Source organism: Botryllus schlosseri, chromosome 2 (genome assembly GCF_051294905.1).
Source record: "Botryllus schlosseri isolate E-star chromosome 2, Bs_hap1, whole genome shotgun sequence".
NCBI lineage: Eukaryota > Metazoa > Chordata > Ascidiacea > Stolidobranchia > Styelidae > Botryllus > Botryllus schlosseri.
This window is the reverse complement of record NC_137237.1, coordinates 8303999-8318589: the sequence shown is the minus strand read 5'-3', so window position 1 is coordinate 8318589 and position 14591 is coordinate 8303999. Positions and strand designations below refer to the sequence as shown.

General features: G+C 39.3%; 1 protein-coding gene across 3 annotated transcripts; it reads right to left on the bottom strand.

The window, feature by feature from the left end:
• Positions 1 to 2092: 2092 nt before the first annotated feature.
• On the bottom strand, positions 2093 to 14034 carry LOC145433291 (annexin A4-like). Of its 3 annotated transcripts, none has more exons than XM_080310350.1 (7): positions 13558 to 14034; positions 11372 to 11472; positions 11171 to 11305; positions 7791 to 7940; positions 5634 to 5720; positions 2484 to 2675; positions 2093 to 2412 (listed from the first exon to the last, which is right to left on the bottom strand). In XM_080310350.1, exons 1-7 carry the CDS (start codon positions 13643 to 13645, stop codon positions 2290 to 2292), a joined length of 876 nt encoding a protein of 291 aa, XP_080166476.1. In that variant the 5' UTR covers positions 13646 to 14034; the 3' UTR covers positions 2093 to 2289. The 3 variants fall into 3 exon arrangements, with proteins under 3 accessions (XP_080166476.1, XP_080166475.1, XP_080166477.1); XM_080310349.1 differs by having other exon boundaries at positions 5559 to 5720; positions 13558 to 14000; XM_080310351.1 differs by lacking the exon at positions 5634 to 5720 and having other exon boundaries at positions 13558 to 14031.
• Between the last annotated feature and the right edge of the window lie 557 nt (positions 14035 to 14591).

The following is a 14591-nucleotide window of genomic DNA, read 5'->3' as shown; positions in this document are numbered from 1 at the left end:
ATTGCGAAAATATAAATTATGGTCCTGGAACCCCTCAAAACTAGTCGCGAATGTTGCATTGTAACGGAGTTTGGTATAATGACGCAGCGATGCCGACTGAGCAGTAGGGCTCTTCAAAAATGACTTTTTTCCCAAATCGTACTGGCTACTTGATGAAATTGTTAGGTTACCTAATTTAAGCCTACACACAAAGTTTGGTTCAATTCCAGCCAGTAACCGCTTTGCTACAGGAGAAGTAAGTTTCTATTTATTATATAAAAATAAATGATAAAAAATTTGAAAATTCTCTGTTCACCCCATGAGAGTGTTAGGCTGTCTATAGAAACGATGCTCACCAAATTTGGTTTAATTCCAACCAGTGGAAGCGGAGTTATTGCCGTCGAAAAATTTGGATTTGAATAAAATAGTATTTACGGTGAGCACAATTATAATAAATAAACAAAGAATCGGTCACCGTAAATACTATTTTATTCAAATCTAAATTTTTCGACGGCAATAACTCCGCTTCCACCGGTTGGAATTGAACCAAATTTGGTGAGCATCGTTTCTATAGACAGCCTAGCACTTTCATGGGGTGAACAGAAAATTTTCAAATTTTTTATTATTTATTTTTATATAATAAATAGAAACTTTCTTCTCCTGTAGCAAAGCGGTTACTGGCTGGAATTGGACCAAATTTTGTGTGTAGGCTTAAATTAGGTAACCTAACAATTTTATCAAGTAGCCAGTACGATTTGAGAAAAAAAGTCATTTTTGAAGAGCCCTACTGAGAAGCTCAGGAGCTAGTGCGCACGAGAGTGAGAGTGTGAATGCTCAATCGGTTACAGAACAATGGCCGCTCCCCTTCAGATGCTTTCACGCGCCCCAGTCTTCGAACCACTGATATATATTATATCAGAATTAGCTTGCGGTTTGCACTGCTGCTCTCCTGCTCCCAGACGGCATTGTTGCGTCGTAATTTCAAATTCTGTTACGAGGCAACATTTGAGGCTGATTTTGGGGGTTCCGGGACCACGAGCAGAATAAAATTGATATTTTCCAATTAGTACCGCGGTATCTTTCGATTGATACCCGTTTCATCAAATTTAATGCTCGGCAAGCCTGTCAAAAACTACCGTCAAATTCCCTTTGACCGAATGGAAAGTATGACGTAAACCAATTTCACTGAACCGGGAGATTTGCTTGTGTAGGACTCAATGATCAAAATATCCGTTGGGATTACTAGCATTCTGGTTGCATTTAGTGATATGACGATATTGGATGGGGGGGGGGGGGGGGCGCTGTTATAGATGCTCCAATTCAATTTTCTACCATTCTCATATATCTCCATGCCACAAAACAATGAACAGTTTCAGGAACTTTTCAGTCACGGCTGGTGGGTCTCCAAATATCTCTTCCAGTCAGTAAGAAGGTGAGTTTATGTTCGCCAGCAATATTGAGGTGCTTTGATAGTGGGGTTGAAAATATTTATATTTCGTCTCCACCGCACGCTATCCCGAAATGATCAGATACTTACATTTTGTGAAGTTAGCATTATATTGGATAGGGTATTATGAGTGAAACTACCGTGACAACCGTGCGAAATACCCCATTCCACGGTAACAGTGTACTTTCTCGAACGCTGTACCAATTCCTGATATCACTTAGTGATTTGGGCTCGCCGTGAATATTATGACCTTTCAATCACGGAAGTATCTTACCCCGACTGGCCACTAAAAGTATGCAACGCCCAAACCAAATCTATTTCTAAGCTACTGGCTCGAGTACTTTTCATACATTTCGTTTTATATTGGATTATCCAATATATTGCTACTTCTACTTGTAATTGAGTACAAATATACAGCGTTAGGCTTACATATATTTTAGTATCAATGCCAACTACTTTGACAACTCCGGGCTGAATGTAAATCATTAACGCCAGGGATCAACATACAAATTGAAGAACAAATGAGAAAGACGCCACGGGGACAATATCATCACTAAGAGACCTATTGAGCTGTAAGTCTCACCGGCTAGACGACTGAGCGAGAGCTTTCTAAAGGCGCTCGGCGAAAAAGACACTTGCGGACTACATAATAATGCCATCAGAATATATCCTACATGAAATTATATTGACATGTCACAATAGATTTACACTGTACAGACAGTTGCACGCGTTTCAATTGACGTAGCTACAGGAACCGGTTTTGTGTCCCAACTGTCTTGAAAATTTGCTTTCTTCAGCAAGTTACGGTCCTCGACCACATTACGAAATGTACCAGTGTTGTGGCAAAAACGCCATTTTCGAATTCATTGGTCCACAATCGCAAGCAACAGCTTTCTGTATGATCCACTGGTGTCGCCTTCGATAAACTTGGACAAACTTTTCCCATGCGTGGCCTGAAAGCTGGTCTTAATATCGCGCAGGTCAACCTGGGATAAATCATTGAAAACACATTTACTGGTGATCAGTATAGTTCGAAGCCAGTTGACATTCAGCTCACTTCACATCTGGTGATAATGATCCTCATCAGTGTCTCATCATCTGTCCCTACTCCTTTCATCGATCTGTAGAGTTTCTCAACGAAAAACTGCGGCTTGCTTTCAATGACTTTGAGTTGACTTTTTAGTGCGTCTTTGAATTCTCCATGAAATTCCGATGAAATCTTTTTCTGTATATCGCAATCCGGTGAGAGCTGCGAAAAGGTATGATATAGGCTGAAATGGTATGTAGATATCATATATTTCAAAAACACGTCATATTGACGGATTAGACAATAGAAAGCATCGTATCTAATAACTATAGGACGATTTTTTGTCAAAAAAGTCAAACATTTTTCAAAATTGCAGCGTTAGGTCAAAAAATGTCAAAATTATTTACAATGTCAAAATTATTTTGCAACCTACATTTTGTTTGTATCGTAGATGTTTGCACTGTGGGTGAACTTATCATTCATATTTTACAACTTGTAGCTCAATTTATCGGCCTACCGTTGTAGACGGCCCATTGTCTTCTCATTGTGAATCATAAACGGCCAAATCAAACAAAGAAGTTGGCACGGTGTTATGATCGACGTACCGCAATGACCTAACGGAAGCAAGTCTGCTTGGGCATTGCATGGTTCTTATATCAAGAAGCGCATAGTCAAAAATTGTGATGTAGACAAAATTGTTAGAATGAAGCAACACGGTGTGTCACCAGCCGTTTACTGTACACACAGCTTTAGTGTTGCCAGCCAACAAGTTCAAGCTACTTCGTAAGGACAGACACTTACTACCCGAGAATGTGGGAAAGTATCTTTCGTTGTACTATACAGCAAATTTCAATTAGTTTGCTCATGCCTAACTAATTCGTAATGGCAAATAGTTCAAACCAGAAATTAAAATAAGTAGTACAATTCTAAGATTTTGTGGGAAAACACCTAATTTACATACGTAAGGTCAAAATTAGGTAAAAAGTTAAGTTTTTAAGGTAAAAAAGTCAAAATTTTGATTTGTTAGGTCCAAATCTTTCGTTTTAGGTCAAAAAAATCGCACTAGTGATAACTGATCACAGGAGCATAATTCCACACCCGGAAATACAGCTCGACACGTAAAATTACTGATTTCGAATACTGTAGTGTTGCCGATTTGTATATAGCATTATGATAAAACTGGATATTATACTACATATTTACTTTAATTGATGACCTTGGTGTTTGCCTGTAATCCGTAGTGTAATTTGGATGAGCGTATAATAACATATGGACTCGCGCAAGTTATTCCGAGTCTAGCTGATATTCATGAACGGGCTGTGGTAACATTAACAGCTGTTATTTACAGCGTTTACGCCGTTTACTAAACCTTAGTAATTATTTCCGCTTAGTGAAGTAAGTTTGAATCATTCAAACATCCATCGACTCGAATTCAAAATGATTCCGCGGAAAGTAACAAGATGAAACGTAAATTCCATATATTCAGGACCGTAACAGCACTTCGCCAGCCCCCCCCTAAAAACGTGGGTCTTGGGCCCTTGATGGGGTGTTAAATCAAAATTCTGGGGGACTCCGCCCCCCATATCCTCATCAGGTTAGTCGTGTTTGTCGCGACATATAAACGCCATTTATTGTACTGTTTAGTGAGCCGCGTATTAACACCGAACCCCGCGTAGCACGAAAATTTTCAACAATTCATGATTAAATCGGTCAATATGATCGGAAATTGCATATATGTTGCTATCAATTTTCATCCCCCCGGCTCACGTAATCGGTAGGGCAAGTTTTTGTTGTAGTCAAATCCCTGGAAAGTTGCATTTACTTTTCACAAAAGTTGCAGTAAAACGTTGCATTTTTAGACAAGTTCCTTGAAATTATTAGGGTATGAGATATTGGAATCGATCTGTATCCAAGACACCGTAGCAAAATCCAGTGTTGGCGACTTCAATAAAATCAATAGCCTGAAAAAATTGACCCAGTGAAAATATTATTTTCGGCGGTCTCGCATGACTGTACGTCAAATCAGAAAGGACCTCAAATTTAAACGACACTGAAATAATAAAGTGATCTATTTGTATGAAGTGCCAAATTTTTCCAGTAAAAAGTTAGTTGCATGAAAAACAGAAGAAACTTGCAAAAAGTTTCATGAAAAATCGAAAAAAGTTGCAAAAAGATCCCATGAAAAATCGAAAAAGCTGCAAAAAAGTTGCAACATACGATTCCTTCAACAGCTTAAAACACCATACTACATAAGTTCCGTGTATTTAAGAAGCAGCCGGAAGCGGTAAAAAATGTTGCAAAAGTTGCAAAAACATGTCCTAGTAATCAGATTTTCCGGTCGAGCTGAATGAGGTGTCTTGGAAACTGTATATAGGGCCCGTGAATAATAATTAAGCATATTCCGGCGGTATAATGACTTCGTTATATGATGTTGTTTCGTGACCTCCTGTATGTTACGTCAAAACATATTGATAACACCCAAACGTGCTAAACTAAAATACGCACTCGATTTCAAATTGAGATTTCTTCACTGGCTATTATATTTTCCTCGTGGGTAGGTATTTGTCTTGTAAGTTTCAGATTGCCAGGGCAGTAACATTTGGTGTCTGCCATTTAGGTGCCTATGGACAATTATATATGTAGGCTTATGTATAATGTATACATATTGAGGTTTTCGGTCAGCATAAGGGCAGTCCTTTTCGGCACAAGCTTTCTCGCCGACGATAGTTCTGGCACACTTCTTGGAGTCGCATGTTACATGGCTCAAAACTGTATATGTCTTGGGGCGTCGTGGCGCGGTAATGGGTGACGCCGAAATGCCCATTTGTATAAATCATGCGTATATTTTCTTAGGAGGGGGGAGGTACAGCACCCAATAACCTAGATATTTGGCAACATAAAAAGTTGCAAAAGCTGCAAAATTTCCAAAAAAACTTTATCATTTATGCTAATTTACGAAATAATTTTGGGCCCCTCTTCGAGCTCGCCCCCACCCCCCTTCAACCCCCATTTGCGGGTTTGGAGTGCGGCAGTTACGGTCCTGCATATATTAATCACATCTGAAATGTTCCATCAATAATTTCTTCAATATATCAATAATATTACTGCGTGGTAACATTCCAAAATCGCATTTAGTTGTGAGTAACTCCTCTTGCACAGTATGTCGAGCAGATTATCTACATTTGCATGGCTGATCTCTTTCAAAACGGTCGCGTCTCTTTTCGAGATATCAGCCGAAGTACGCGTTTCGTCACCATCTCGAACCTCCTGCGAATTGAAGGTTATATAAGCGAACCTTGCTACTTGATCCGAATTGACTAAGCTGTGAGACATGGAATCCGGACAGAATAGCGAGGGACAAAAACAGCTAGTTTGGTAACGAAAGTCGTGAGGAGACGAACTTTACTGGCTATTATCGACTGGTCGGAAAGCGATGTGTAATTGTGTATCTTGCGATAGGTTATATGAGCATGGGATTGATGACTGGGGTTGTGGCGAACCGTTTATTCGTAACCTCAATATCCACTTATACATGCCAAGTTTGTTTAACTGATTAGTATAAGCGCTGTAGCAAATCGCGCTAATGGCGACCCGGCATGTGTCAAGATATAGGTTACAAGTGACAGATTATGAGTAGGGCTGGGCACAATGATTCGTGTACTCGAATCTGAATCGATTTATTAATTCTAATCATTCGTATCTAGTCGTGAGAAAAGAATCTTTCAAGTAGTGAAATTCCTTGAGAGGGGCGGAAATTATAGTTTTGCTAGTATTTTCCACCGTGGAAGTACCGAATGTAAACTACCATCTACTTCTAAAATCTTCATTGTTCAGAGCTATAGGATGACTGCAAAACAATGACCATAACAATGGACCGTTGCGGCTCTCCGATTGCTCGGACAATGCCGATAATGCAGACTTGGAGGGCGAATTCCGGGGGGTTCATCGCCTGATCATGTATTAATTTATATTTTCGGGATCGGTGCGACAGTAGCTTTCGATCAAAACCAGATTCAGTATCTTCTCCGATCTTGAAGATAACTTTTGGATAGCCAGAAGTCCTATAGTCGCTGCCGTAAAACAATTCCGAAACAGCCTCAGCGAAGCGGAACAAAGCTGCAAAATCGCTCGTTACTATCCCATGTTATTATTCAATAGTGAAACCCTTGAAACCTCGATTGGTCGTATCTCGTATCGCAGCGAACGAATCGTATATAGTGCAAGGCTACGCACCTTAGTGAAAAGGACAAATCTGTGAAGTCATGATCACCCCACAGCATTGTCATAAAGTGCAATGAAATTGCATGGTCGAGTAAATACCAAACTATCTTCAACGTGGTGCAGAACGGGCATTATTGTCTTTGTGGTAGCATAAAGGATGCATGCTCGATTCGACTCGAAACCAAATACTCGATTCAGAATTGAATCACTCAGGAACTCTATTTTGGCCAACGCTAATTATGAGTCCAAGAGCAGTGGTTCTCAACCGGCGTTCCGCGAAGCGTTTTCAGGGGGTCCGCGAAACCTCTGAATTTGTAAAATGGTTGATAACCTGATTTGTGTTTGTTTAATTAGGGAAATCATGAGACAGTTTTGCTTCCTAATTGCTAAAACTTAAGGACTAACATCATTACAATAGTCGTCTGAGATAAAATATCCTACTATACAAACTCATTTTAATACACAAATTGCCAATAGCTACTGAAATTTCTGAATTGTTTTCCTAATCTGTCCCAAATGAAAGGATTGAAACCACGTCACGAAATCCATTTTCTCCTGTGACATACGCAACCACCATTCCAGAATAACTTCAAGATGAGATGCTAGATATAAATGACAAGGCTGGACTTTATAAGTTCATTAAATACTCTGTTTTTCAACTTTGGTGCCATATATGTTGCGATCATACCAAAAGGTGTCGTCGGAAGCGTTGCGCGTTACTATTACATTCCCCAGCACCTATCTTTGTTGAATTATTTTCGGCACTCGTTCATATCAAATCGAAGACTGGAATTTTTAAGACAATAAATACAGCTGTAAAATTCGCTTCCAAATAATAAAAGTTTACCCAATTTCTACATATGGTATGATGTTCTTTTCAAAAAACAAAGTCATTTTGTAGCTGTTTCTCACAAGCCTACAGTTAATATTTGCACAAGAGAGATGATAGTTGCACGATAATTGGTATAATTTTGAACGAAAACTCAAGGGAATCCACGGAGGTTCGTGGGGTCCGCAAAAACAAAAAGATTGAGAACCACTGTCCTAGAGATTTCGACATTTTACACTCACTATTTTAAGGCTGCAGCAATTCTGATTGAGAGACGCCATACTTACCGCAACAATTTTCAGAAGGAATGTTTTCAAATTTCCGGAGCAGCTCTGCTCAATGTCGGTTTCAAGACTACGGTGATATTTAACGGAATAACTTTCCTTCATACATTTTATCTCTTCGGCGCTTCGTGTCAGAAGTATTTCCACAAGAACCTGAAGATATCACAAACATTAAGTAGGAAATTATCATTCCAAGACAACACCCAACTTATTGCATCAAAATATTGTTGCAAACGAAACACAAACGAAGTGCTTTTAATTAAGGTCTGTAAGGCTTATGTATATACTGGTCGTTCGGTCACTTTAGGAATATTAGGTAGGCTACTTGATAGAGGTTAATATAATATGCTATATCGAGCAGTGTTGGGATCAAGTCACTACCTTCGAGTCACGAGTCATCTCGAGTCATTGCAGATTATGACTCGAGTCAAGTCAAGTCAATCGATTTTCGAAGGTGACTCGAGTCAAGTCAAGTCACTCGATTTTTGGAGGTGACTCGAGTCAAGTCGAGTCAAGTCAAGTCAAGTCACGAGTCAAGTCACAATTCAAGTCAAATTGAATTTTCGAAGTAGGAGTGATGATTCAAAGTCATAACTAGGGCAATTTTTTTTTGACATGTCAAAAAAAGTCAAAATTAGGTCAAAATTGTAGCGTTAGGTCAAAATTTGTCAAAATTGTTTGCAAAGTCAAACATTTTTTGACCTCTGCATTTCGTTTGTATCGTAGATTTTGCGCTGTCGGTGAACTTATCATTTGATATTTTACAGCTTGTAGCCTACTTTATAGGCCTACCGTTGTAAACGGACCATCGTCTGCTCATTGTGAATCATAAATGGTCAAATGAAACAAATAGTGACATGGTTTTATGGTCAACGTACCGCAATATCCTAGCTGAAGCAAGACTGCTTGGACATTGCATGGTTCTTATATCAAGAAGCGCAAGCTGAAAAATTGTGATATAGACAACATTGTCAGAATGAAGCAACACGGTTTGTCACCAGCAGTGTGCACACAACTTGAGTGTTGTCAGCCAACAAATGCTGCTGTTGAACGTTCTTTGTCCGTTCTTGGCAAGCTACGTAGTAAGGACAGACACTTTCTACCCGAGAATGTAGGAAAGGATCTTTCGTTGTATTACAACAAATTTTAATTATTTCCACCAGAATACGTAATGTAACTACTGGAATTCTTCATAGGGCCAGATTTCGTTAAAATACTAGATTTTCATGTAAAAATCTGTCAGTTTTTAAGCCAAAAACGTTTTTTCAGGCCAATCTACTTTGTAAGGACAGACAGTTCCAACCAGAAATGAAGATAAGTAGTACAATTTTAACATTATATGCGAAAACACCTAATTTGCATACGTGAGGTCAAAATTTGGTCAAATTTCAGTTTTTTTAGGTCAAAAAAGGTCAAAATTTAAATTTTTTAGGTCAAAATCTTCCGTTTTTTAGGTCAAAAAAAAAATTGCCCTAGTCATAACATTTTGCGAGCAGTGTGAAAGACAAAATAATTAGCCCTCTATCTTGAATCAAATAACGAATATAAAGTTGAATATACATGCAAAATTGCATTGTATCGCACACGCACACGTAGAACTACTAATAAAATACGTGAGTAACTGTATAGTAACATGCTACAGTCTGTTATTAATGTTATTATCCGCCAATATAGATATTCGAATACGAAGCGTCGAGAAGTTCAAACAGATTGATATGGTACACTACCCTACCCAGCTATACATCCGTGAGAATACAAATGCATGAACTATATTCATTGTATTTAAATCATACAAGATGGTTGGTAAAGGTGAGCACTGCGCAATGTAAGCACTGAGCCGTCTAAGAAACAGAGATACGTTGCTATTAATCTACTTACTACTACGGCAACGTAGGCCGTGATCATTTCGTTTGCGGCCAATATATTTGTGATGTAACAATGGAGGACCAGTGAAACGTACAATAAGTGAATGACTGGATGCTCTCACAAGTGTCACCGGCTTATCGCTAATATTAATAGGGATGGTGTGAACCTCTGAAAGGTTCAGGTTCGTGTGAACGCGAACCTTTTTGAAAGGTTCTGTGTGAACGCGAACCTCATGACGTCACGTGACGTCATATTGCTAATTCCAACCCTACATTTCAAGGAAGTGATATACCTTAATGTACTAGATACCTAGCGACGGCTCGGGCTACATAATGGCAGAGTGCTGAAGTACATACTGACTTTTTAAACATGGCCAAATGTATCAACTGCAGCAATCAAATGATACAATAATCCCATAAAATCAATATCCTCCGTCGCTTTGCCAACAGTTTTGACGAGGACTTGCAAGGGTAAGCCTACGTCTTAACGGTTTAGGCCAGACCGGACAATTTATTCGGCGTCTAAGTGTTGCTACATTGATGTTGAGCATAATGTAAAACGGGTTTCACCACATTAACAAGTTATGCAGCAGTAGCTAACACCCCAATCGTACGGATTTAGATTTTATGATACAATAAACATATGAAATCGAGATGTAGCGTATTTTGCTCTTGATGTTGTGTGATTGCGGGTCAAGCTCACGCCAGAGAGTCACTAAATATTCACGAACAGAAAGCTGGATATTTCGAGCAGACTTTTGTAACAAAGCAGGTAAAATTTTTGAGATTGTCAAGGTGCATGCTCGTTCAGTGTTTATTTTGTTTATGCTGCCAGTGCCAGCGCCATTCATAGAGTGGCACGCAGATGAAATGGCAAAGTTCAGCCAAATATGTTATGATGACGGTAAAATGGTAATATATGAAAAAGGTTCACAGTGCGGAACCTACCAAGGTTCGTTTGTGAACGTGAACCTTTCAATTTCCGAGGTTCACAGACAGAACGCGAACGTGAACCTCGCGTTCACACCATCCCTAGCTAATAATCCGAGTATACACAATACACATGATACAGGGATTTGGTCGATACCGTTTACTTATTGATGACTTGAAATTGACTCGTAAATTTTGCTCCGAATCACGAGTCAATCCGCAATTCTGAAGCGCCGAGTCAAGTCAAGTCAAGTCATTTTTGCAAAGTGACTCGAGTCAAGTCAAGTCATACGAAAAATTTGACTCGAGTCTGACTCGAGTCATCCCAACACTGATATCGAGTCAGTTATACATGCATTAATTGATCTGACTCATTACTCAACTAGCTTAATGTAACGTCGCACGAATCGCAAACATCAATCACATGTTAGTTCCGATTGCATTCACGATTTCTCAATATAGCTTAATCGTAAGAATATATGGTAACGCAATCATATCTATCTCGACAGTACTTCGAGAATTCGTAAATCGAGAATTATCCAAATTCTATATTCCAGCGATTGGTATAGTTGAATAGGATCTTCTTACCCTTGCTTCGATTTTTAGGCCTTTCAGTGCCTTATAAAGAGATGTCGCATCATACTCGGCAGGTGTTAATAACATAGACGCCGCAGTTTGTTGAAAGTCCCCTGACAATCCCGACTTGATATCTTGTATAAGGTCCTTCCGCAACAGCAGAAATATTGCAATCAATTTAAAACAAGATTCAGCCTTCATAGTCAGACTCACCCTTCCGTACATTGCATGGTATCCGAATAGAATTTCAACGCGTTGCGCACTCGATCGTTTGGATAAGATATTGATGATAGCCGAATAGCTTGAATCACTAGCTGGAAGTACATAAAACACGAGATATGTGCCTATTTGAGAGGATTCTTCTGGTTGGGAATATCTAGATCAGGGGTGGCCTACCTTTATGGCTAAAAGGCCACAAGCGGTTTCGAAACCATTGCGCAGGTCAATTGAGCATTGATGACCTTGTATCAATCAGTTTTTATTAATATTTTCATCATTTCAAAACATCACAAGTCTGCGATACAATGGAAAAATAGGAAGGTGTCGAAACAACTTGGAGTAGCCTTTAAGATCAGACACCCACCTTGGCCTAGGCGAAGGAAAGAAGAGGCATGCCCACTGAACAAGGGCGGCCAATCCGTGTCCCGCGGGCCACACATGGCCCGCGAGGTCATTTTTAAATTGGATATATTATTTAAAATCTAATTATCCAAGTGATTTATTTATGAACTTGAAAGGCCAGCCAAAAATTTGATAATATAGCCTGACCACGAAATTTGGGATTTTGATGACTAAAATATCAGTTCCGACTCATATGCGTAGCCAGGGGCCGGCCACATTTTTCGTAGATCTTCGTATATTACCATAAACTAGCATATTTCGTGAAAGAGTTATTTTACTTGAAAATTTTCTTAGCATTTCGCGCGATTTATTGTTACTCGATTTCTTACTTTTAGCATTGGTACTGCTCCTAAAAATTGAAAATTAAAGATATGCTCAATTTACAGAAATTAGTCGAACTATATTCACAATTTTAAGAGAACGTGACCTACAACATGCAACGTCGGGTCTGCACTCGCAGAAAGATCGTCGGCGATGAAACCTTTGCACAAAATGATAGATGTATGTACGCCGAAGTCTTCGGTGTTGATATGTCCATACGCCAAATTGATCTCTCCTTGCCAAATGAGCCCAGCCGAATATTGAGGCGACTCGCAATAGATGCAAGTAACAATATTATTGGGCGAATTCATTCATTAACTTTGAAAAATGTTCGAGCTTGGCGCGGTTAGGAGTTTTCATGACATCATTGTTATTGATTTTGATGGGTACCAAGATAAGTCTTGTTTTCAACGTTACCTAATCTGGATCACTCCTATCTGACAACTAAAGAAAGGTCATCAACATCCAAGTGACCCGCGCAATGGTTTGTAAATCACATGTGGCCCTTTGACCGAAAAGGTTGGCCACCCCTGGTCTAGAACTATGACAACGTAAAGGTGAACTCAAGGAGTATATCTGATTACGCACCAAAATCGCTGACATTTATTTAGTGTGACTGAAGCACCACAACTCCACACAAGTAATAATGGGAATACTCCGTGATCTAATAATTGCGAATACAAAAAGACCCAATTCTGTATATTAGGCGTATTAGGGTTACCAAAAGCATGTTAAATTATTCATCCGCGGAATATTCTATACCTTATGCTAATTTACAAAGATATACGAAAATATGGAAGGTGGCCAATTAGTTGAAACCATTGCTTTTTTAGTCATAGACATCCCAAATTTCAGTCTAATCACAGTTTTGGTTGACCTTGCGAGTTCACAATGAATCACGTGGGCAATTTATTTTGTGATAATGTAACCAATTTCGAAAATTACCACGATGGCCACTCAAAACCTTCTCGCGGGCCACGGGTTGGCCGCCCCTGAACTAAATGAAATCCGCTAGCAACATATTTTAATGTAACGACAAGCACATGCTCCATTATATGATCCAGTGCTTGCAACACTAATTGGTTGCAGGCTCGAGTCCGACCGAAATCGACTCCTGAACCCTTCCTAAGTATCGGAGGGTTATCTAGGCTCCACCACATCCTAGGCTGTCTTGATAATTAGAGCCTAGAACGGACGTAGGTCGCGATTCTCATTCACCAACTTAGAGATCGTAATAAAGAATATCTATGCCTGGTCTAAATTGATCAATGATAGTTGATCATAGATGTCGAAACACCATGAATAACAGTAATCATCAAAAAGTCGCATGCGCCTATTACCGCCATTAGTATGAGTGGACGACTGGACGTGGACACTAGGAAGTAATGTCACCGCGTCCTGCGAACACCACCACACAGTAATCACAGTAATAATGATGGCTATAAACACGTACTTACCAAGTCCACGAAGATTACCATATAATAACCCAGCATCCCTTTCCGGATTAAAGTGCTTGCACGGTTTCACTGTTCCCTGTTCACCCATAATAATTTGTGAATTATAGGCAAAAGATTCTTCAACCGTATCTAGTTAACGTCTATTGCCACAGGTAGGCCATGACATCAGGATATATGCTTTGTAGATGAAATATAACTGTTTCTGACACGTCGACTATGCAGATATCAATAATAGCACATCTTTACAACGTGACGAAGGGTGCTTATTCTTGTCAAACTGCTTATATAGACGTGCGTTGTATTGAAAAACATATCGCCTATCTTTTGTGTGATGGATTAATCGTGAATGTGTTATCACAATTGGATTAATCTTAGCCGCATTTCAATGAAATGACTTCCGAATTTTGGTTACATCAATTTTATTATAGGCTATAGGTAATAAGATGTGTTTTGTATTATAGCCCCGCTATTGAACCATAATTATCTCAAACACAAAACCACTTCAGGTTGCCTCTCGCAGCTTGCACGTCAATAACGATGTATTTTATTCAAGTCTGACATCATGACAGGAATAATAGTGTTTTGTCAATCATCCAATACGAAAGTTACCTCATCTTGTATTCGTGCTATAACTATCGCAGACTAAATTTGACACGTAGTTAAGAGATTATCGTTAGCCAAATACAATTAAATGTTGTGAACACTCGGACTTGGCAGGAAACTAATTGAAAGGGAGGTATTGGAAAGTGACGAAGTGACGAAGAAGAACAGTTTCAATAGCTATAGGCATTGAACTAGGCCTGTTCAAAAATACCTTTTTTCCCGGGTTACAACCATTCACTGATTAAATTGTCAGGTTACCTTAAAAGACGCTGCACACCAAATTTGGTTCAATTAAAGCCTTCGCAAAGCCTCCACCAATCAAGGATAGTCCGAGAATTATCAACGAATAACTCAAATAACGCTTCTACTTGTTGGCATTGAGTCACATTGTTTTGCATCGTCTTGGCAGACAACTCAACAATTTCATGTGG

What these genes read in the sequence shown, in the direction of transcription:
- LOC145433291 (XM_080310349.1), bottom strand. Translation starts at nt 13,645, where the DNA reads ATGGGTGAACAGGGAACAGTGAAACCGTGCAAGCACTTTAATCCGGAA. An exon ending in ACCATGCAATGTACGGAAGG is followed by an intron (nt 11,306 to 11,371) that starts GTGAGTCTGACT and finishes CTGTTGCGGAAG; the next exon opens with GACCTTATACAAGATATCAA. An exon ending in GCCTAAAAATCGAAGCAAGG is followed by an intron (nt 7,941 to 11,170) that starts GTAAGAAGATCC and finishes TGATATCTTCAG; the next exon opens with GTTCTTGTGGAAATACTTCT.